Below are 22,880 nucleotides of genomic sequence, written 5' to 3' on the forward strand. Positions count from 1 at the left end.
CGGTCAGATCGACAGAAAACCGACAAACGTCGCTGGGGAATGTTTGGTACGAAACACCTGATGTCAACTAGGATCAATGTCACGAGAAAGTCGAACTGATTTAAATATAGGACTTAGTCAGATGGTCATGTGTGTTAGTCAATCCTGGTCAGGTGTATGAGTACATCGCTAAATGCGACTGCGGGAATTCACTGTGTTAAAGATAGAAGAGTTGTTAAAGATAGAACTTGGAAACTTAGGGGTTGGATGTTAAAACTTGCCACTATCGCACACCTCTTCTTGCTATACAGGCTAGTCAGTCTTCGTAGTTTTTTAATGTAATGTGGCTCTCGTCCGGAAATGTGTGGCCAAATTAAGGCATATGCGTGAGGCTTGGCTGTGGAGCAAGACGAACTGCAGTCCAATGCAACTCATTATGGAATAATCATCTGCACTTTTGGATATCAGTCGAATAGAGAAAGAAAATAGATAATACAATGAAAACCACACTGCGGTTTGGCCAATCAAGCAGAGACCTATCATGTCTTAAGATTTTAATTCTTTTCTGAAAACCAAACACGATAGAAACTTAATTCTTAGCGGAATGTCTATTTTGGTACGTGAAGTGAAGAGCGTAGAGATTTCTATAAAATCCGCATCATAACGATATGATGCAGCCCACTTATGAGTCAGAAAATTTATATCGCGCAAAACAGCGCCAATTATTAATACAGTGACACGACAAAAACCACAGTTACTTTAATTTACAGTCAAAGCGAAACAGTTGTATGGACAGCAGCTGGAACGCAGAAAATGCTGCAAGTTGGGCAAACAGGAAAAATAAAGGTCAAAGGTATACGATACGATAAGCTTTCAAGAAAGGTTTGAAAGCGAAATATCAGAAGAAAATCGCCTAAAGAAAGTCAATCAGAACGAGATAGTGGATTTTCAAGCAGACTAGTTTTGAATGTTTGAAGCAAGCATTCTTTTTTGTGTTCTGGCTAGAATAGCTTTACGTTTTGCGTTGATGCAACGTTAAGAACAAAAAAAACATGATTGCAATCTTTGTTTTACAGAAAAAAAATCAAAAACTGTATTGTGTCTAATTTAAATATTTAATTAAGTTATTTCCCGAATCGCAACTTCTACCTACCAAGATGGTGAACGTCATACAACAATTCTACATGGCTCTCCTGGCAGCCTACATGCCACAAAAACCCCGTAAGTTTGATTTTTAAACGTAAACGTTTCGAATTTTTTTGTTGGTTTAGAGTTGGGATTTCGAATCCTTAAAATCAACAAAAAAATTCTGAACTGTGTTTTTAGAGTAAATAATTTTAACATTAAATTTTGTTTGTTTTTTTTATAAATAAAGTTACAGTGTACCTTAAGATAAAAGTACGGATGTTGTATAAGAAAAAAAGAGTCTCACAGACCGCTACACGATTACCCAACATGAAAGTCTCACACAAAATTTCCCACCTTAATACAATAAAGGTAATCTTAGGTTCGGCGAAACAATGGGATTTCATATGTTTATCACGTTTCAAAGGGAACCCGTGAAGAAACTTAACTGACCGCTTGTAAGATACTTCTCTTGAAATCACGGAAATATTCTAAGAATCTAAAAGAATCATATGTTAGTTCTTTCAACCGTGTGAACCTTTTTAAGTCGTTCGTTGCTTAAAAAATTTACCCACCCGTGTGGCGATATAATGTGGTCCCAAAAGCCAATGACCATGTTTGCGTTGGTTTCATGCTGAAAAGGATTAGTGAAGTCGGCAAGCATCTATCTTGCATGACCATCGAAAAGGTCCAAAAACAATCTATTTTTAGCGGTTGAACATATACAAAGGGTAGCGCGCGTGGAACTGCGAAAATCAGATAAACTTTGAATGTATACAAAAATATTTTACACTTTGTCGAGTTAGCTTGAAAACGAAGACTCATAGATCATGCCCTGTGCCATAGTTCTACTATTTTAAAGTGCATGTTTGTTTGTTGTAGTTTGTCCACAGAAAAAGTAAAGTTAAATAAAAATATGTTACTTTCGAGAAGGTTGTCATTACCACGTTACTTCGACGTCTAGGAACGTTTTTTGTTTCGGGTTTAAAAAAGTAAATTTCGGATCGAAAATACACTGAAGTTTTGCTGATACGTGACGGCGATTAAAAGGAAAACCAGTTTGTTAATTAGTTCGTTCTCGCAATCCTGTGCGCGTGTATCATCGGAACAATAGAGATGTTGACTAAACAAGAACAACTTAGATGATTAGATAAGCTGGTTTGGAACATCCATGCGTTGCTTGTTGTGCAACAAATTCAAAGCTAATCGCCAACCGTCGCTGTGTGTACCTCGAAGTTGCATAACTTTGGATTTTTTTTTTGTTGGAAAAATACAACTTTGTTTCGTATGTTCAACGTGAAAAAACGTACCTTGAAAATATGCGTCACAGTTAACGCAAATGTCTTTGTATTTTAACTTGCTTTGAATACAGAACAAGGTCTTTCGGCGTAAATCAGGTGAAAAATTTAAACAAAAATACAAAACTCATCAAACAACGACAGACAGTTTCATATGTTGAGCGCACATAATGAAAACATTGACAAAACAACTAAACAAACAACAAAACGACTGCACCACAATTTGCAAGACAAAAAATGCCAAGAGTTATAATTAAACAAAAATTTAACAGGTTTTCGTTGTTGATGCAAGTGTCGCCATTTTGGGTTCCGCGCTAAACACGCCCATGAAGGGTAATTTAGTCATATTCGCATGAAAACTGATCGCGCAGCAGTTGAAGGGAGGTATTTTGGGTACCAGTTACGACCAAACCGTGTAATTTTAGAAGGGAATTATGATATTGGAGAACAAAAATAAACTGTTTTAATGATAGGCGACAAGTTGAACTTAATGGCTATTAGCGATGTAGCCTCCTTGCTTAGTCATCGAGCAAAGGCAATGGTCTGCAAATATTACTTTAATAACTTATCCAAACCGAAGGAATAAGATCACTTCAAGATATTTATAACCTGCGCTTATAATTACTCAAATATTTTACTCATCGAGTATAGAGAAAACAGTTGAAGTTTTTCTTTATGCTAAACGATTCACAAACATGGAAACTCTGGTTTGATAAAGCATGCCATTTAAAAACATGCGGTTGAATGTCACATGAATTAGAAAAGTCAACAAAATACACAAGGTGACTGTCTCAAAATCTGGCTCTATTTTAGGCGACGTTCCACAGATTTAATCCGTCGCCAGAATTAGAATCGTCAACAATTAAAACTTCAGCATATGCGACAAAAACTGTAAGCCATGGAAGAATTCACATTTCGCACGTGAGCTTTCACTCTCGCGACGTGGTCGAGTAAACAAATGAGAAAACGGAACCGTAAACAAAAATGGACCTGCGGCGCCACCACGCGGTGAAACGAAATCACGCCAGCAAACATTTTATGTCACACCCTTTTTGAAAGGAATGCGTCACTTTGAGTGTTACGCGACCGCAGAAGACACTTGGGTTATTACTTGAAGTGCTTCTATTTGGTTGAAACTTTGACCTCCAGTTGAACGACAAAGTTACATGTTACTTATTGACACGAAATATTTTGCAATAGTTAAAGTAGAATTACAACCGTTACGAAACGACTAGAATTCAAATCAGTGACCAACGCGCAAACAACAGTAGTACCACGAAGTTGTGGTTTCGATAAACAATTGAGTAAGTCAGCTAATAATTCCGCACACCAACAATCACCGCAAAAAATGTCTAAAAACAAAAATAAATGGATTTGTTGACATGATTTCAATGTTTTGAAACGTATTCATTGCACTGTTTCTCCATCAATACCATAAAGTCTGCAAGATTTGACACCAAAACAGTGGAAAACAGTGTGGCCGATGTGTTGCCCTTCAATTCAACCCTGGCCTTCTGCTGACTTTCTTTATAATCTTAAAAGTAGTCTGGGTGTTTTAAGACCAGCCAAGTTTTCGTAGAGCAAACATTAAAGCTCATTATTGAACATGAAGAATTAAATAATTAAAAATCCACTTTGAAGCATGGCATTCAAGCAGTGGTTAGATGATTCCAACAAGCATTTCCTTATGTAGCCAACTCGTTCAAAAAAGGAATTTATTAGAAAAACTTTTATATTGCCAAAATCTAATACAAAAACAGAAATAGCGCCAACTAATTCCGCAACAAACCCACTCGAACAAACGGAAATACGCTTTGCCCTGGCAAGCAATACAATCAGTTGTGTTTCAACAACGTCTGCTATTTTGCTACACATTTTACATTTAAAGATTTCATAAGAATACCTAATGAAGTTTAACATCCGCCCAAGTCTCACCTAAGGTTCAAATAACGTAACCGTCTGGTCATTGAAAATAAAAGTGAGCTTTGAAACGAGTGTCATCGGTAAAATTAAATATAGACCTAGCTCCTCAAGAAATGAAAGAAAAGGTTAATGTTGCTAATGCTGAAAATAATCGATTGAATTAGCAACGAAATGTGAATTACATCAGATATGTTTTAGTAATACGGGAGCATACAAGATTCTTAGAAAGAAAAATGGCAAATGAAAATTAATGGTGTATATTGATGAGTAATGTCTCTATAGATATAGTTTGTTCTTTTTACGTCTCAGAAAAATTTTAATTACAAAGTCAATGTGACGCATAATCAAAAAATGCGCTGAGAGTTGCAAGCCTTGTAATTGCTTCCAAATAAGTAGCCTTTGCGTTCCACCTTAGTGAGAGCAATGAAAGTAAAACGAACATGCTTTTCATTCCAAAGACAAGCCAACGGAAGTGCGATCCAAGTAGCCATTATAGTGTAAAAGTAAAAAACAAAAGTGTGTCTCCCGACGAAAATCATATTGAAAACGGCACAAACATGTTTTTTTATAACAAATAAGGACTGTACATTGCTATCATACGCGTTATTGCGATACTGATAAAATTCGTAAAGCTAATATCGTAAGCAGGAATCTCGAGCCAAAAAAATACACATCGACCGTTAGGCACAAACTCAAAGCCTTTCATGGGGTGTTGACATGCAATAACGTGTTTAGTTACAGGTGTGAAACCTATTAGCAAGCGTTTCCTGTTGTCAAAAACATAGACCTACTGTCAAAGCTACACATTCTTTTTAGGTTATCAAAATCAATGTCGTAGTTTTTGAATGAAAACATGTTTTTCAAAAATATACGAGTTTTTTTTTCTCAAAAAAAATATGAGTATCGAAATCTTGCAATATGTTTTTCATGATTTTGTTTACCAGAAAAACAAAAAAATTAGTAATTATCTTTCAAAAGTGACCCACACTAAAATTGTGGCGTCCGGTAGAGTGTGAGTGAACAAGGAAGAGAAAGAAACAAACACAAAATAACTGGTTATTGCTAATCGCTGGTGAAGTTGGCACTCGAGAAGAAATCGTGTTAAGTCTCAAACTAAAAAAAGAAAAAGAAAAAAGGATTTCGGTCCACACAGCGTATATTAGGAGCTGCGCAATGGTGTTCAAGCTATCAGAACTCCTTGGAGTCAAGGAAGATGGTTTTAATTAAGACACTTGCAATTAACAATGTTAACTTGCCGAGTTGTCTTATTAACTACCTGAGGAGACTCATATATTTGATAGAAGATGTGAATTCAAACCATATTTTTTTGGTTGAAAGCTCAACTTTAATAATTTGCGAGCAGTGTATTGAAAGATTACACTCATGACAGGGGTTACAACCGACTGATTGCAATTACATATAATGGATTATAAAGAGGTAGTTCAGGTAGAAATATTCATCAAGCAATCAAGTTAAATATGACTTTTCATGTTTTAGCTACCACACTAAGACATAGTTGTAACGTACAAATATTACTAAACAAAAAGAAATGGAAATGAATCTGATTCTTGCATTGTCTGCTCTCCTTATCTGCACAACTGAAGCGTCTTACTTTGTATGGAAAAAAGATGCAAATCCCAAAGGTACAAATTTTAAACTAAAAAACATTCGCGATTTGATGAAACTGGAATGTACAGTATTGAGATCATTGCATCTTGCTTCTTTCCGTTGGATACAAAAGCTCAAAAACGCGAGCTGCTAAGTTTCAAATTTCCTGGTGTTGTGCAATGAACACAAAAGAGGATGCGAGATGTATTTATTGTTGTATCAGAATTTTGAAAGATACAATACCTAACCTTTTTAATCTTTAGATAATTTTTTTGCGTTTTCTATAATTCGCCGTAACAAAAATTATTACTCGAGGCGTCGTAATTTCAAAGACAAGGAGTTAGAAAATTTTTGGCACCGACTTTCGAATATGGCAACCGATTACATGAAACACAACAGCAATTTTGTAAAGAGCGTTTATATTTGCGTTTATTTTAATGAAAAAGACGACTTATCATCTTGTCGTAAATAAAACTACGAATCTGTAAAGTTAATATAAAACGTTAGACATTGCAAGCAGCGTTATTGAAATGGTAGAAAGAGGCAATGAGACTAATCCTCTTTGGAAAATGCTATTTCTCGTGAAATACCGCAACACAAAAGCGATTTGTGGCAACAGGAACATGCGTTTGGTTGCAACTAACTTGCGAAAACACAAAGCATTCGGTGATCGGCTTAGCGTCGATACCCACCATGGAATCGCAAACGATAGACCGCTAATTCCTGTAACATGACATTTTTAAATTGGTCACCACGCGTAAAGAGCTTTATTTAAAATCTCGTTGTTGGCCTGGCATTTGAAAGAAGTCAAAACTCTTTAAACATAGCACGAACAAAATCGGTTGGACCAAATATTTCTAAAAAAAATGCGTGGAAAACAACGTCCATCAAACCGCAAGTACTTCGCTGACGCTCTAAAAAACCAGTTTGAAAAGAAAGTTTAAAAAATTGAATCAAAAACACCTCAAGGCAATTAACAGCCTCGCACACCAGAGGCTTATCTTGATCCGAATGTTTCGCAACAATCTTCCCAAATAATCTTATTAGAAAAAATTTAACGCTCCCAGTCGTTTTGAACAATTTAGCAAAAATTTATTTTGCTAGAAAAAAAAACACTAACAAATTTGTTTTACCTTGGAAGTTTCGGAAAAAAAAACACTTGGAACATGAAATAAACACCAAATCTAGCAGAGTAAAAATAGAGGTGCGGTTTATTGAGTCATGGCTATGAACTTTGTGGTCTGATTTCTCGCGTGAGAAGAGAAAAATATGCGCTTGTGGGAGGCGAAAATTTTTAATAAACCAAGTTTTAATCAAGCCAAATACAGCTGCGTGTCATCACAAGTCTCCGTCTGTTACTACGATGCGGTTGCTAAATTTAAAGCTGATTAAGCGAAAACATACCTGAAGTCTTGTCAATAAAAAAATTAAAGCGTAATCGCAACCAGCCGAATAGCTCGTGTTGGGGATTATGAAGTTGGAAATAATAATTCTGTTTGGAAAGTGTTTAAAATTTTGCTAACAAAATTTTCCAACAGTGCGGAGCATTTAGTAACCGGTTTTATTCTTTTTTACAGTGAAGCCAACCACGTGCAAACTTCAAGCCCTGACAGAACAAGCTCTGGTTTGGTCGTTTTCTGCCAGCCTTTCATGCAACGCCGATGAAATAGTCGACATTCACGCTGGCGAGGGAGCTACTGATGCTGCTGTGGGACTTGAATGCGCTTTCACATACTCCTGCCCACTTGACCCACCAGGCCCCCACCGACGATCAGCTTTAGTCTGTGGCGATAACGGCAAATGGGAAGGAGTCATGCCTGACTGCTCACACGACGAAAACTTGGTAAGAACCGGTTTAAACTTGTCTTTTTGAGCATAAGTTGCACTGAAGCCAAAACTTAGTTGGCACAAGTAACCAAGGCAGCCAACGATCTGTCAAAACTGTAGACGCGAGCTGAGTTGATATTAACACGAAGCGTCCAAAACAAGCAAGCAGCCAACTTTAGATGCCACGAAAACGCGTAAATAGCGAAGTTTTAACTAATGAAGCCAAAACGTGAAGCCATAAAAATAGTCAAACAAATCTGCTGCTTTGTTTTTAATATCCAAAGTGAAACCTACTTCAAAATTGTCTAATCAATCATTGAAGATAAAATTCTTGCTCAAAATATTAAAGATAAGAATAGAAAATTAAAACGATATATTGCTTTTACAGGCTCAAGCTATCCTCCATGCCTTCCGAGAAGGACTAATGCTTCCAGAAGCAACAGAAGAACCAAAAGCCATTCAAGAAACAGAAGAAACTGAAGAGGTCGTGACCACTACTTCAGTCACAGAACTTGAAACAAGCTCAGTGACAAAGAGCATACAAAGCTTAGAGGTCATGTCTAAACTCACAAGCCTTTGCAACCCGAAAGACCTTTGCTCGAAGCTGCGAAGCATAAGAGACTGCAAAAACATAAGTAAGTTTCATAGCCGAAGAAATATTGCAAAAATTTGAAAGATAACGTTTACTTGTTTTATGTGAGCCCACAATTGTAATTTTTTGTATACAAGGTTTATAATTCTCCAACTCATAGAAAATTGAACTTTCAACTGGCAAAGCACGATATTAATTTTTTCCTTCATTTGCAGAGCCACGCACGCAACGACCTCGCCCATCTACGGCTTTCAACAAGATGTCTTCTGGACTCTGCTATTTCTGCTATAAAACACAATGCAAACGGTCGACGATTCTGCTCTAAATATACTTTTCAAAACCTTCCAATGAAAAGTCAACAAGGAGCGTGGACGTACCTCAAGTCAAGAATGTTGTGTCGGACCAGTTCGGTCTTCACCCCACAGACGAGGACTAAAGAGTTGATAGATACTTTTGATCGTTATTTAACGTTATTTTAATGTATTTATGTAAAAACACTACACTTGGTCCGGATTTTCGTTTTGTTGCTCATACTACTAAATTATGTTAATTTTGCATAACTTTGTTCTTGTGAAATGACATTGCAAAAATTATATCGTTGATTTTAGTATGGCAGACGTTACATTAATGTGAAGTTTTGGACGCAAAACGTACTTTCCAGCATGTTTATGAAGTAATAGTATTTATCTTGTATTGTATTTTACGATTAAAAGGTTGATCTGTAAAATCACATATTTATTTTTTTGTATTTGCACATGTATTATTGATGTTGATTAAAAGAAAATATATCAAAAAAACAACTGTACTTGGAATGCCTAAGTTGAGAAAATAATAGCAAGCACAATCTGTAGGAAGAGAATTTCAAACAGCGCTTGTGGAGAGTAAACAGTCTTGAGATAACGGCGATAGTACAATAAATAAACTCTAAGCAGTGAATAGACGAGTAACTAGAATAGATAACATCAAGGAAGATTTTTATCACCCGCCGTGTAACACCTATTGAAGCGGATATGCCGAAGACGCTAAGGTTCGCGATTTTTCACTTAAAGTCAAATCTTCCTGAACATGACTCCCTTTGGCAGCGAATCTTGACAGTGTGCAAGTTTAATAACCACCAACAAACACCTTTGCAGCGTATACAACGGTGCAAGATAACTTTTGAAAAACGAGAAGACACATTTGAAGCAAGCTACATAGTTTTCAAATGTTAATTATACCTAAAGTTTAGTGGGACTTTTTAGTATGACAACTAGAGTACTTTGTAGCAAAGCTAACCTTGTCAAGTTTTGCACTGTATTCAGCAGTAAGGTTTTGTTAAAATCAACGTTATCATGGTCTCACCAAAACGTCACATCCGTTCAAAGCTTCCACGCAGCAACAAATTTAGTTATTCACAGTTGCAATACAAAAATCAAGTGACTTATTCATACAAGGCTTTGGTTATCAAAAACAAGTCTTGGCGAAATGACACGAAGTACTAACACGCGGACAACCTTTGACTACGTTTGAAGAATCACACAAATTGGCCTTTTGCGGGAAGTTTCCTTTGGGTTTGCTGCTTTAGACTTTTTGCAAAGTGGCACAAAGTTGATTTCTTCGTCATCCTGCCCACTTCCACCATAACGCTTGGAAACAGCTCATGACCTTGCCCGGTCATCAGAAGTTGTTATTTTTGCATTGTTGAAACGTTGCATGCGATATGAGAAAGATAAATTGCTGGGTGAAACACAAATCCTTTAAACTATTTGAAAAATTTAAGTGGGCATATAATCATCACCAGCGCTTAATTAATGTTTTAAGAAGTGTAAAAGCCTGTAACAGACTGGCACAGATAATGAAACTATGTTCGAGCAAAGGAAGTGCAAGAGAGATTACATTGAAATATTTTGCTACTTCATTAGTTGTTTAAATTCCACCCTAAGGGTTTGGGACAATTATTTCTCAGAGACGTCAAATAAGCATTAAGTGAGTTAATACGAAAATCGTTGACAAAATTAGTTAAACACCTTTTGTACATAAGGTGGGGTAGGAAATAAACGCGGCACTTGAAAGAAATGTTGTCAGAGTGTAGCAATTACGACCACTTCATTACATTTAACACACTAAACGACTGGGAAAAAGCACAATAATTTCGGAAAATATGCATTGCAATGTTTATCATTAAGTATTTGCTAACTTCAGTTGAGATCACGACCACAATTTATGTTACGCATGCAGTTTAACGTAGGAACTAAAACCACATCCTAGGGAACGCCATTATTTTCCTTTCTGACAACAAAAGTTCTGGAAAACTACTGAATTTGACAAACTTGTTTAGTCATATACATAAACACACGATTGCAGCATTTAACTTATTAATTGAATGTAACAAGGAATGGCGAATACTTTAAAAGTATCTAATTATGACAGCAATTAAAACTACGAACAGGAGTGAGCTATAACAAATGATAGACATATAATTTTCGATTGAACCCACTTTTAACACGGATATTGGAACAAGGCAAATAAATGTAGTGTTAATAAAGATTTTGTTACATTTCACTGATAACAATTTTTAAATGGTTAGCTAGAAAAAACATTGTTGTTTTCGCTTATTTTTAATTGTCTCAGGACAATAAAGCCAACTATGTACAACTATTCAAATGTACAACTGTGCTCTCCTATTAAAAACTTATAAATTTGAAAATAAGAACACTAGATAAATTCTTGGTGGCTAATGATAATTTTTTAATTTAAACTGAGGTATGTTCGGCATCATCGAGTTATAGCCTAAGCAACCATGTATGTATAGCAATATTGACAATTGATTGAACTGAAAAGCACTTGTAAAATCTCAATGATAGGTGTTTAGATAACAAAAGACATAATTTCCACATGAGAATCCAATATTAGTAGCCTAAAGTAAACACCATTTGATAGTCAACAATGAAGCCAACTATGTGGATTCAAGTGTACAACTGTGCTCCCCCTGTTAAGATCTTATAAATTTAACAATAATAACACTAGATAAATTCATGGTGACTAATGATAATTTTTAATTTAAACTTAGGTATGTCATCGAGTTATAAGCTACCCATGTATAGCAATACTGACAATTGATTGAACTAAAAAGCATTTGTAGTATCTCAAAAAAGATTTATGAAGATTAACAGCGAGCGATCAAACTATTGAAGAAAAATTTACTTTTATTTAAAATTCCTTTTATATAAGTCGCAGCAAACACAACGTTAATCCAATAAATCACAAAAGCCTTCACAAGTTAAGGCATTTCAGCACAAATTCAGAGGTTAAGGCATTTCAGCACAAATTCAGAGGCATTTCAGCATGAAGGATTTTCAGCATAAAGTGTTTTTCATCCCACAGAAATGTTTCAAATATCTCGGTTAAACTTTAATGGCGATGCAATGCCTCACTTACGTCAACACCAATGCAACTTTGATAAAAACATTAAAAATTCAGTACCACACTAAGAATCAAGGCAAAGTTACATCGATTCAACCTAATCTTACGTTGAAATTGTGATACACAAATGCATGTTGTTGCAAATCGTTATCTTCAAGAATATAAAAATAAACTGAGATTTCTCCACCTTGCATATTTGCAAAGATCCGATCAAGAATGAAGCATGACAATATCCAATATGTGGGCACGAAAGAGATAAAATATGGTTGTGATAGCAAAAGCAGTTTAGCAAAACAACGCCCTAGCACAGCTGATATAGTCAAAAATTGAGCAAGAAGGGTACCGGTACTGGTAGCAGGGGCTCTATCCACTTTTAGAATTCGGGGGGGGTGATTTTTGGACAGTGGGCTAAAATCGTCATAGGCTAGTCATTTCAACTTCTGGGGGGCTACGCCCCCCAGACCCCCCATTGCAGCATCAGCTTCTTTCTGATCGAAGCATAGGGTTTCCAAATCGTTTCACAAAGTATGTTTCGGAAAGGGCATTTTTGGGTAAGCAAACTGGTAGTCACTTAACAAGAAATATTTCTCGCACTGCAAATGAAAACTCGAACCAATCATAAACTACGTTTTTCGTGACGTGAAAAAGGGCGAAAAGAAGATGATACAAAGCAAATCAAGTGCTGGATTTTCTATCAGCTGTTTGTTTGTTTATTTGTTTTTCATATTTTTACCCTGCATTGCGAGAAAGCGGACTTGAGCGCTATGCATCGGTGTAGGCCTTCTGACGTATACCTGACCCACGCTGCAGCCGACGGCAATGTCTGTTTCCGGTTGTCTACTCTACTTATGACTTAAATTTGGTACTACATTACTCGAAATCGATCACTGAGTAGAGGCAATTATACTCATAGTGAAGTTTCTTCCCCAGAGAAACAACAGCAAGTGCGGGGGGGGGGGGGTGGAGTCGAACATGCAGGCTCTCGACTGCGAGCCCAACGCGCTAACCACTCGGCCACTGCTGCCGACTAAGTTGGCAACTGGTTGGCTTTTTAGGGGTTAGGGTTAGAAAGTAGTCATTTCATTGACGTGGGTTCGACTGCTATTGCTCTTTTTTCTTCTGTAATTACCAAATAAATTTCAAAGCAAAGATTAACTCTCTGGCTAAGTGCGAGGAAGTCACAATTGGACGGTAGCCTCTTATAACATGTTCTGATTGGTTGGCGGTGTCATTCTAGTCATTTGCAGTGGCAGAATTTTTTCTTGTTAAAGTGGCTACCAAGCAAGCTAAGTTAAAACACAATGTAAACGCCTGGCTTGTAGTTCAGGGTTGCCAAACCAAAAAATCATATTGAAATGAAATATATATTCATATTGATAAAAAATTCAAAATGTGCCAACAAGCGAAAATATATTTTTCAAAATTTGATTAATAAAATAGCACAAAACCTTTTCAAAGCCAAATGAGTGGGGGGGTGATTTTGCATTGATCACCCCCCCACTCCAATTAGTGGGGGGGTGATCACCCCCCTCACCCCCCCCCCTTGGATAGAGCCCATGACTGGTAGCCTACTGTATATGGTAAAATGTAACCGTAATCAAAAAAAATCAGAAGATATTCCAAGAAAGACTATATCACTATTGTACGAGTTGGTTTAGTTCAAAGGGTAAACAGTAAAAAAGCTTGCGGCTAAATGATGACGGGAGCTTGACCCCAAACCAATTCATCTTTACTGCGAATCGTTAATTTCACGTGTGTCATGTGATCAGTATTTTAAAATATATCGATATCTCGTTTAGTCTTATCGCTTTGGTAGATCTGTGTGTGTTGAATGGTAAATTAGACAAATTCGCCCAGAAGAGCCGGCTTGTTGTGCAATCTAGAAAAGTAACTGGTGCTGAACTGCTGTAGAAAGCTGGCCAAAAGAGTCAAAGCTCAGAAGTCATACAAAAATACCAGACACCGACTTCGCACTTCCTTCGGGAATTTATTCCGATTCCGAGCATCATTTGAACTAACGGACTTATCATGTCAGCTAACGACTGCAAATTTTTTTTCAAGAATCAACTTTGATTCTGACAACTTTAAAATTCTTTTGACCTCCCCCCCTCCAAGCTTGTTGTAAATATTAAAATTTAAATCCTGCATCTAAAAGCGAATAAAATCAAAATCTAGCAATCAAAAGGTTAATAGGAGTAAACAGAACTCGGGTGATAGAGAGGTTACATTTGTTTCGAATTACAAAGCATAGTCTGGGGGTGTTGTTTAATTAGATACGTCATCTGCCAACCATGTTTGACACGCGCCAACTCAGCCACATTGCTTGTTAAAATGCATACCGCAACGATCGTGAAGTCTATTTGGAGCTTGTAAAACGTAATTACGACGATAATTGTCACTACGCAGACACGTCGAATCAATGCAACAGTGAAGCATTCAGTTATTATGCAAAAGACGCGAAGTTTTTCACGTGTTCGTGCATTCGTCCAAATAAAAATAGCCCCTCGCTGGTCTGATGTATGCCGTGCGAGACAGGTGATTCCCCTTCTACTGCACAACAGCCAATCCAAAGACATGATTTCTACAGCAAGAGACCAATTAAACCAATATGACACGAGATTCTTCGTATAAACGGTACTTTTTATCGTTCATCATGGCCATTCTTGCGGCATGTAAGATGACAGTTGTGTGTATTTTTATGCAGTACGAGGAAAAAGAGAATGTTAACCGTTTGCTGGGGTAAACAGTCAGTTTTGAAGACTTGTCGCATTCTCGGTTGGATGCACATTAAGTTGTGCTATGTCGAAATGGGAAAACTTTTTCACGATTTGTGCTCTCGATTTAGCTTCGCGTTATCCCTATAAAAACCATTTTGCATACTAAGTGTGACCCTTCTTGCAGTATATGTATATTTCTCAATCATGGTTGCTAAAATCGCTCTTTTTGGATATCAGAAGTCTGCTTATATGTCAACAGACAAATGAAAGTGAAGCGACAATATCACTTTAGTAATCCCCTTCTCAAACTAACCTATACAATCAGAATTTTTAAAAGTTTCCTAAAAATTCAATAGTTTACATCACTAATGAAGTGAATCCAAAGGGCATTGCTACATTGGAAGCAATGATCACGTGATCTGCAGCTGTGTTTTTGTGTTCGGTACATTTTTTCAACATCATACAGAAAGTGCTGCCGTAGCTCATGGAAGGCTGAAAACACTGCTGCAAAATATGCTATATATTTGGTGCTAAAGAAGTAAAGTGTTAATTGTAAGCTGCAATAAACATGATAGTATTGTGCTTACTCTCGTGCAGCTCTTCAAACCCAGGGGTTAAGCATCTTTAATTCAGAACTTGCTTTGAAATAATATCTGAATCTTGTCCGAAAATGGGTGTGCAATACGAACCAAGGCTTTCGAGACACCATATCACTTTTTAAAACGTTTTAATTTCATTTTTTGTGGATCATATTTTGAGTTGATTTCATTCATTATCATACCGATTTATCAACAGTGCTTCACAATAACCAGAAGACACTTTTAACATAAAGCGTCTGATAAGTCTTGGTTTGGATTTGAATCAAGGTCTTCGTGATGCAGTGAGTGTCGACCACGCAAGAAGATGGCGAGAGTGGTGCATTTTTATTTTCATTCATATTATGTGACATGGCCAAGAAAACGCGTGATTGTCACGTGACCGTGACCAAATTTCAACCTCATGCGGTAACTCAAGTGGTGGAAAGTCCAATGCCAGATACCAAACGTATACATCAGAATAGCGTAGAGACTAACGAAACAACGCGTTGTGATATTTTCAGCAATTTCTGCATGTTTGGAATTTTACGCAGTCCCAATACTGTATTTTAGCCAAAAGTGCCGAAGTGATTACTACTTTAAAATAATCAATTAAACCGGTACAAGATAAGCGCTGCCAGGTACAAGAATGCGTCCACTTCTGAAGTCGGTCGTGGCTTAAATCAACAAACATTGAAACAATAGTGCTTTTCTTTTCTCTTCAAGACTGAAATTTAAAGAGTTCGTCGAGTTGAATTTTACACCGTGTGAAATAAAAATAGCACTTTAATGGCTAGGAGGCTAAATATTTCAATGGCTTTGATCATAACGAGCCAATAAAATTTCCAATCAAATTTCAAATGATAAGTATCAGGTAGTCATCACACGAGGTAACGTACATTCTTTGCTCCAAATGACTTGATATTAACTTACATTAGTCGTAATGAGCTTGCTGCGAGTTTTGATTTGAAAATGTATTGCTGAATATGATATAATTTTGTCAATCACGAATCTCGTCCTGCAAGTCCTAATCTTGAAAGTGTATCTCAATCTTCAGTGGTGGGGCGCGGCGGTCGAGCAATATCTTGAGTTGTGTTCTATCACAAACAAATGACTCATTTGCAAGCTCAGATCAAATGAATAACTCTTAAAAGATGTGATTTTTACCTTCCATGAAACGATATTTTTGCTATCCGTTTCGATCTTATAAGAAAGTTCAAGATCGACAAGCGATATGCAGAGACGTCAAAGGCCTAAAAATAAAATCAAACAACAGAATCTTGTTCAAATTCGATTTTTTCGAACTTGCAGAGGCCAAACTAAAAAGTGTTGTGTCAAAGTTAGAACAACACATTCCAGGTTTAGAAATTCGCCATTGTAAAACTTAGCTTTGGGCGCAGAACTAATAAAAGCAAAGCGCTCAATTGAACAAGATGAACAACAAAAAAACTTTTTATTTGATTCCAGCTCCTAAATTTCGAATGATTCTTTATAGAATCTCTATATTTGTCTAAATCCAGACTAAGAGACATGTTGATATATTTCGGTTTTAACGTGAGTCAATGAGGTAGTAAAGGTTCACATCCAAAGCAAAAGTCGAAGCACGTCTCCGTCGCGCACGAGCATGTTTATCATTCGTCCACAACAAAAGGTGTCAGAGTTTCCAACTACTGTTTGCGAATTACATAACAGTGAAAAGCAAGTTGATCACTTGACTCACACACGCTTGATTTAAATACAAAAAAATTGTCGTCTAGACTAAAAACAGTGTTTCTCAATCTTTATAGCACCCTTTTAATAGTAAAAAATCCAATGACGCACCAAAAAAGGCACAAAGTTATTAAATTATGTAGCGATGTGGCTGCGCAATTGAACATGACCTTGTAAAGTTATCTCGTTCATAGCCAAGATTGCACTACGAAGAGATTTCAAACTACAATGGTCCATTATGTAACAATACACTGCAGAAGGTTGCAGCAATCAAAGAACGGTGTAAAGTCTCGCGATCTCTCTGTCCAGCAAGCTTTTCTGAATGAAAGACAAACAATCTCCCACACCAAATTTTGGAGTTACATAACTTTTAATTTCCTAAATTCGAGAAAATTTCATGTAGGCTTCAAATACCTCAAGTAGCATGCAGTTGTTCTTTGTACTTTTGCAAAAATTTAACGACAAAGGTCAGTTCGGATCGGAATTCGATAAGTTTTGAAAATAAACGAATCATAACAAGCAAAAGTTATTTTCTAAAACCTAGAGTCACGTTTCGAAATAGTTGTTCCTCCAGAGAACAGGTTTCGACCGAAACCTAGCTTTCAGTCTTACTCAAACCGCATTCCGGATCGTAATTTTTCGCTTCTTCCTCAGGGAGACACGTTTATGATCCAAAATCACACAAAAAAGTTCACAAGTCGCAAACGATATAAAAAGAATCAGAAAAGGATAAGTTTGAAATTCTTTGACCAATAAGAAAATGACTGAAATCTTGTGAAACTTAAGTGGTTGAATCATGGATTTCGCTGCCGAATTTTCCCTCAAGAAACCACCGTGGTCTCAGAATAAAGAATAACCAATAAAAAAAAAAATTTAAATGTCAAGCTTCTATAAAAATAATGTTTTGGTTTATTTATAGACGTTCTTTAACTGCTACGGTTTTTCAAAGTATGGATAATTTTTATTTTTGTGCTATTCTAACGATGGAAATACTTTAATACCCAGGCTTATGTTTGCTAGTTTACGTAAGAAAATAAACAACCAGCGCCATTAATTAATAATAAAGTCTTGAGAATGACTAGAACTAAGGATTGCCAGAACCGGGGGCGAAAAGAAACATCAATTAGTCGTTCACTGAGCTGTGTGGCCAACGCTATTTGAATGAGGGTGCTCAAGAATACCATGTTGCAGTGGGTGCACTCGTTATTAGGAAAAGTAATAATCGTTTAGTGCGTATTAGAAAACCATCCAGCAACCTATCCCATGGTGTTTTTTTCAAAACGAACGATCATGAAATAAGTGGACAAGACGCCAGAGAAAGGTTTACGTTCTTTGAAAGTGTGATAAAGAAATAAACGCTTCTATGGCAACACCTCTAAGACTACAAACCTTTCTCATCAAGTTTAACATACGCTGACACACGCAAACCGTTTTGCAATGAAGCTTGCAAGTGCTTATGCTGTGCAGAGGCCTGAATCAGTGTCAATTACAATTTTGTTTCTATCTCTTACGTTTTAACGGATATGTGCTTAGTAGGGTGCCACAGGCGCCCCTCAAAAATTAAAACTGCGTCCGATACACCTGAACTTTTTTTTATATGTGACACTTAGTAAAAAAAGCATGTGTGAGAAATTTCAATAAGTTTTGATAAAATTTGGACGTGCAGATTAGGTTTAAAGTTGTTAAAGGTAAATTTTCACAATTTCAATAGTAAAACCCTCTCTAGATCATCAAAACTCAGACATTTCTTCTCAGTTACGGAGTATTTGAACTTCGAACACTTTCTGGTGAACTTACTTACTAATTTACAATCGTACAAACCATGTGTCAATTGTATATGTTCAACAATTTATGAAAAATGCCTAAAAATATGAGGCTTTATGCATTATAAAAAAGGATCCATGTAAAGAAAATGCCTATTGAGATGAAATTACTACAGCATTTGAAGAATCAAAAGTAGGCTACATTCATTAACTAATCGTTTTTGTTTATTGAAAACTTTTTGGTCTTTGAAGATCAAAATCTCAGCTATGTTTGTACGGAAGTTGGACTCAAAAACAAAAATTTGGATCTTTAGTTTACACACTAAACATAGTCAGTAAAAACGTAACACAGAAAGATAAACACAAAGGACAATGCTTAGAGTCCAGACATCCACTACTTAACAACAAAACCACAATAGCGTAAAATTTATGGAGGCCTACATTTATTTTAACGCTTGCAATAATAGTGAAATGGTAAGGTAAAATGGCAATTAATAACACACAACTATCTAGTATCTAATTACAAAGTAAAATGCAGCATAATAGGCTACTGGTATGCTATGACAGGCTGCAAATAATGCTGATTGCAACGTTGTGTAAGCTGACAACACTTTATGGAGTTATACAGTCAGTACTTTGACAATTACATGGTTAAAAACCATGTGCCCTCAGACTGTAGTTGTCGAGTACGTTGATTAGGTAATATCTTCCTTGCATTTTCGACTACTTGGAGAATGTTTTGGTAGCGTTCTTCAAGGTTTGAAGTTGACAAGAAGTCATGGGCCAACTTGACGCCTCGCTCAGCGGCATCATTAACGACTCTAAAAGCATCAACTTTCTTTTTCGCCTCAACATATGTAAACCACCATGATACATAGAAATAAACTGTAAATTGTAGAAACCTCTTTAACTTTGCCACCTACCAGTAAGGATATGTCTCTCCAAAGACCTGGTGCATTACACAGAGCCAGGTGGATGAGCAAACTTATATATTCACTGAAAATTGTGCTCTTACAAGACGAAATTCATAAATTGCCCCAAAAAAATGCCATCATGAAAGCATCTCAACTCGAAAAGTTAAAGAGGTTTCTACAATTTACAGTTTATTTCTATGGGTCTGCAACTATTCGGTGAATCCGATTCGGTGAGTCCGATTCGGTGAGTCTGATTCGGTGAGTTCCTAACCTCTAACCCCTAACCCCAACCCCAAACCCCTAACCCTAAAACGGCAATGATAATTAGGCTACGGTACCCGATAATTTAAAAAAAAAATTGAAAAAATCCCCTGTTAAGGGATCGGACTCACCGAATCGGACTCACCGAATCGGACTCACCGAATCAGACTCACCGAATCGGACTCACCGAAACGGGCCATTCCGAGGTGGCTCAATGTTTAAGCACAATTGATACAAATTCAAAAGTTCTAATTAGTCGCTTCTTAAAAATTTGGATGATTCTGGATGGAGCTTCATCTGATTTATCAGCTCAGACAGTTCTTCGCGCTTGCTGGCAAGCAGATCAATTTCCTCGTGCGATTTTGATGTATGAAAACAACCTGATGCGCTATCAGAAAGAGTTTGAAAATTGCTTTTAAAGCGTTGAAATATGGACCCGAAATATGGAAATGTTGGGTCCACTGCTGCTTTCTATTTTGATTTCTTCCCAAACATGCGTCAGTATTATCTCCCCAATATGATGCCTGCATGCTGCCCAAAGTAGGCCTTTTCCAAGATGATCTTGTATTTGGATACAGGCAGTGCTGTATTTGAGGGTATACGGCGGTATACGCAGAATACTCTCTGCTTTTTCGAGCAATTATGGTATACCCTCTGGTTTTCCAAAGAGAGTGCTTATGCTATCCTTACTGATTCTTGACAACTACTAACTAACTACTTAACCATTTGAGGACCAATGGTACCTGGGTGTACCATGAACTTAATTCCGTACTCGTATAATTTTGATGTTGATAGTTCATGTTATGGTAGAATAAAGACTATTTTGTAAGTTGTGTATTATTTATCATTTTGGAAAATCTGACAGTATACCCTGTGCTTTTTTTACGAATACAGCACTGGATACAGGCCGCAGTTTTGTGGCCCGTATTGCTACTTGTGATGTCAAACACCATTGCAGCAAGACATGCAGTAGCCTATAGTTCCAATTGTTTAACAATTTCATGCTTGCATTGGCTATTTGCTTTCCGTTTGGATCGGATGTTTGTGCAGGCAAATAAGGAACACCAAGCAGTTTTGAGCCTCCAATACCTGATAGTAATATCGGAAGCCTTTATTCCAAGACCCTGGGTGAGGTCAAGCCAGCTATGTTGATTCCATGTTGCAAGATGGTGAATCAATGTAACAGGCGCGGAGCTGTCATGCTTGACCTCAATTGAGATCTTGACATACTGGCACTGGTCTCCTAACCTAATTCTTGAATTTACCTTGTTTCAATGTGGAGAAAAAGATGAGAAATAGCAAAAAAACTGATGTTCAAACTAGGGAAATCCCCTAATTTTACTGTATTTCAGTTTAGACTTTCGTTTTCAATCTGCACATCCAATTTTTGTCCAATCTCAATCAAACTTTGCAAAGTGCCTTAATATGTGAAATGTCACACCAGAAAAAAAGTTCAGGTGATTTCGGCCACATGAGGGCGCCTGTGGCACCCTAGTGCTTAGTTGAATACCCCATATCAAGTCTATTAACTTTAAATGTTCATTAATCATTGGTTTCAATTGTTAAAAATAAACGATTTTATTCCACTTTTTAAGTAATAACAGTTATTTTATCACACTCAAGGTTAGCCTATTTGAAGAGTTTATGGCGTAAACTTGTTCAGTTAGAAAATGGAACCAAACCAACGCCAACAAGAACTTGCAACAAGTGCTGTGTCATCATGTTAATCTCTCAGTGAAGACGCAGTAAAAGCAGTTTACGCAACCCACACAGTACTGAAAACATGTTCTTCCGTGTGTTGATCGTTGTTGCATAAACACGTCCCAAGACGATTGAAGTAGAGATCGTTTTGCATTCTGCAGCAAACTAAAGCTGATGGTCACGTGAAGTTTCAAGATTGAGTTTTAATTTTTCGTAAACACGAGGCTACGACGCAATGTAACTTACATAATTTTTTTTAGGAAAAAAATACACAAATATTGAAATGTTTGTTTGTTTCTTACATGAAACACACTGTGCTTTCTTTTTGTGGTTTGCAGTTACGTAAGCGACCGCGCCAGAGATTGAAGTTAGTGTGGTTATTAAAAAAAAATATATGCAGGGTCGCGGATTCGAACCAACACTGGTTTCAAAAACGCGACTGAAGTCTCAATCCGCGATGTTGATTTGCAGCATTCCTCGCTTGCACGATCTGCGTGCGCCCGATGGATGGTCGAGAGATGATGGAGAGGATATCGGCTCAACCATTATCGGGAAAACGTGACTACTTTAGAAAGACAGCTGCTTGAGGATAGGTTGAAAAGTGGATGTAAAGACAGAATTTCCTGCATTCCCAAACATCAAATGACATAGGAACTGTGTTCCGAAAGCCAGTGCAATCCGCTATTATCACAGTGAACTCGCGGCATCAGGCTCAAACAGGTTGTTAAAATCTACATTGTGAAATAAGCAATGATCATGCTGTAAAAGCGAAACTCAGGCAATTTCAACTATTTAAAATGAGCCCGGCCTCAACAAAATGTAAGTAAAAGCATTATAAAGCAAGAAACCAACGACTGTGGCCATTATTAATCGCAAATGATTGGTTCTGCAACAAGAAAGCTTCAATGATCTTCACGGTACAAGCGAATTCAGCAAAAAGAACGAACATAGAATAAAAATAAGTCGAAAGAACCCAATGCAAAACTTTGAAGGTGCTGATGGTTATTATGTGTAAACGTAAACTCACTGCTGAAGGGAGCTGTCAATGGGGAACTGCAAATCACATGTTCAGTATTATTGTGATACCGAAATCTCAATACCTAGAGCTTGAATAAAGACTAAACATTCCATACAAACAAGAAACCGAGAATGCTTGAGGCACAACACGGCGGGGACTGATATAGTAGGATAACAAAAATTTAGGGCCGGTAAACAATCGATTGACAAACAAAATAGCCTCACAATGAAACTGAAACCAAAAACTCCAACATACCATTGTTGTCAGTTTCACTACCCAACGTTGGTGCCTTAGTTTAAAATTGGTGCGTCAAAGCCATGGCGGCGACCTATATACACAGGCATGCTAACGTGAAAGCTTTAAGTTTGACTGAAGGCCGATCTGCTACGATTGATAGCAGTCAAAATCGCTAGAATAAGTTGATACTTTTATGTATTAGTAAATAAGTATAGTTTTTGTGTATATCT

The 22,880-nt window shown here is 37.0% G+C and overlaps 2 protein-coding genes across 4 annotated transcripts in view; one reads left to right on the forward strand and one right to left on the reverse strand.

The window, feature by feature from the left end:
- Nucleotides 1–22,880, reverse strand: part of LOC145781006 (protein DOP1A-like) — a 69,915-nt gene that overhangs the window by 42,652 nt on the left and 4,383 nt on the right. The window lies entirely within an intron of this gene.
- Nucleotides 1,062–9,143, forward strand: LOC145781008 (uncharacterized). Of its 2 annotated transcripts, none has more exons than XM_082592713.1 (4): nucleotides 1,062–1,200; nucleotides 7,511–7,776; nucleotides 8,149–8,395; nucleotides 8,568–9,143. In XM_082592713.1, the coding sequence occupies exons 1-4, from the start codon at nucleotides 1,137–1,139 to the stop codon at nucleotides 8,675–8,677; spliced, it is 687 nt and encodes a 228-aa protein (XP_082448839.1). In that variant the 5' UTR covers nucleotides 1,062–1,136; the 3' UTR covers nucleotides 8,678–9,143. The 2 variants fall into 2 exon arrangements, with proteins under 2 accessions (XP_082448839.1, XP_082448837.1); XM_082592711.1 differs by lacking the exon at nucleotides 1,062–1,200 and adding an exon at nucleotides 5,797–5,968.

This window comes from Aplidium turbinatum, chromosome 12 (genome assembly GCF_918807975.1).
Source record: "Aplidium turbinatum chromosome 12, kaAplTurb1.1, whole genome shotgun sequence".
In the NCBI taxonomy this organism is placed as follows: Eukaryota; Metazoa; Chordata; class Ascidiacea; order Aplousobranchia; family Polyclinidae; genus Aplidium; species Aplidium turbinatum.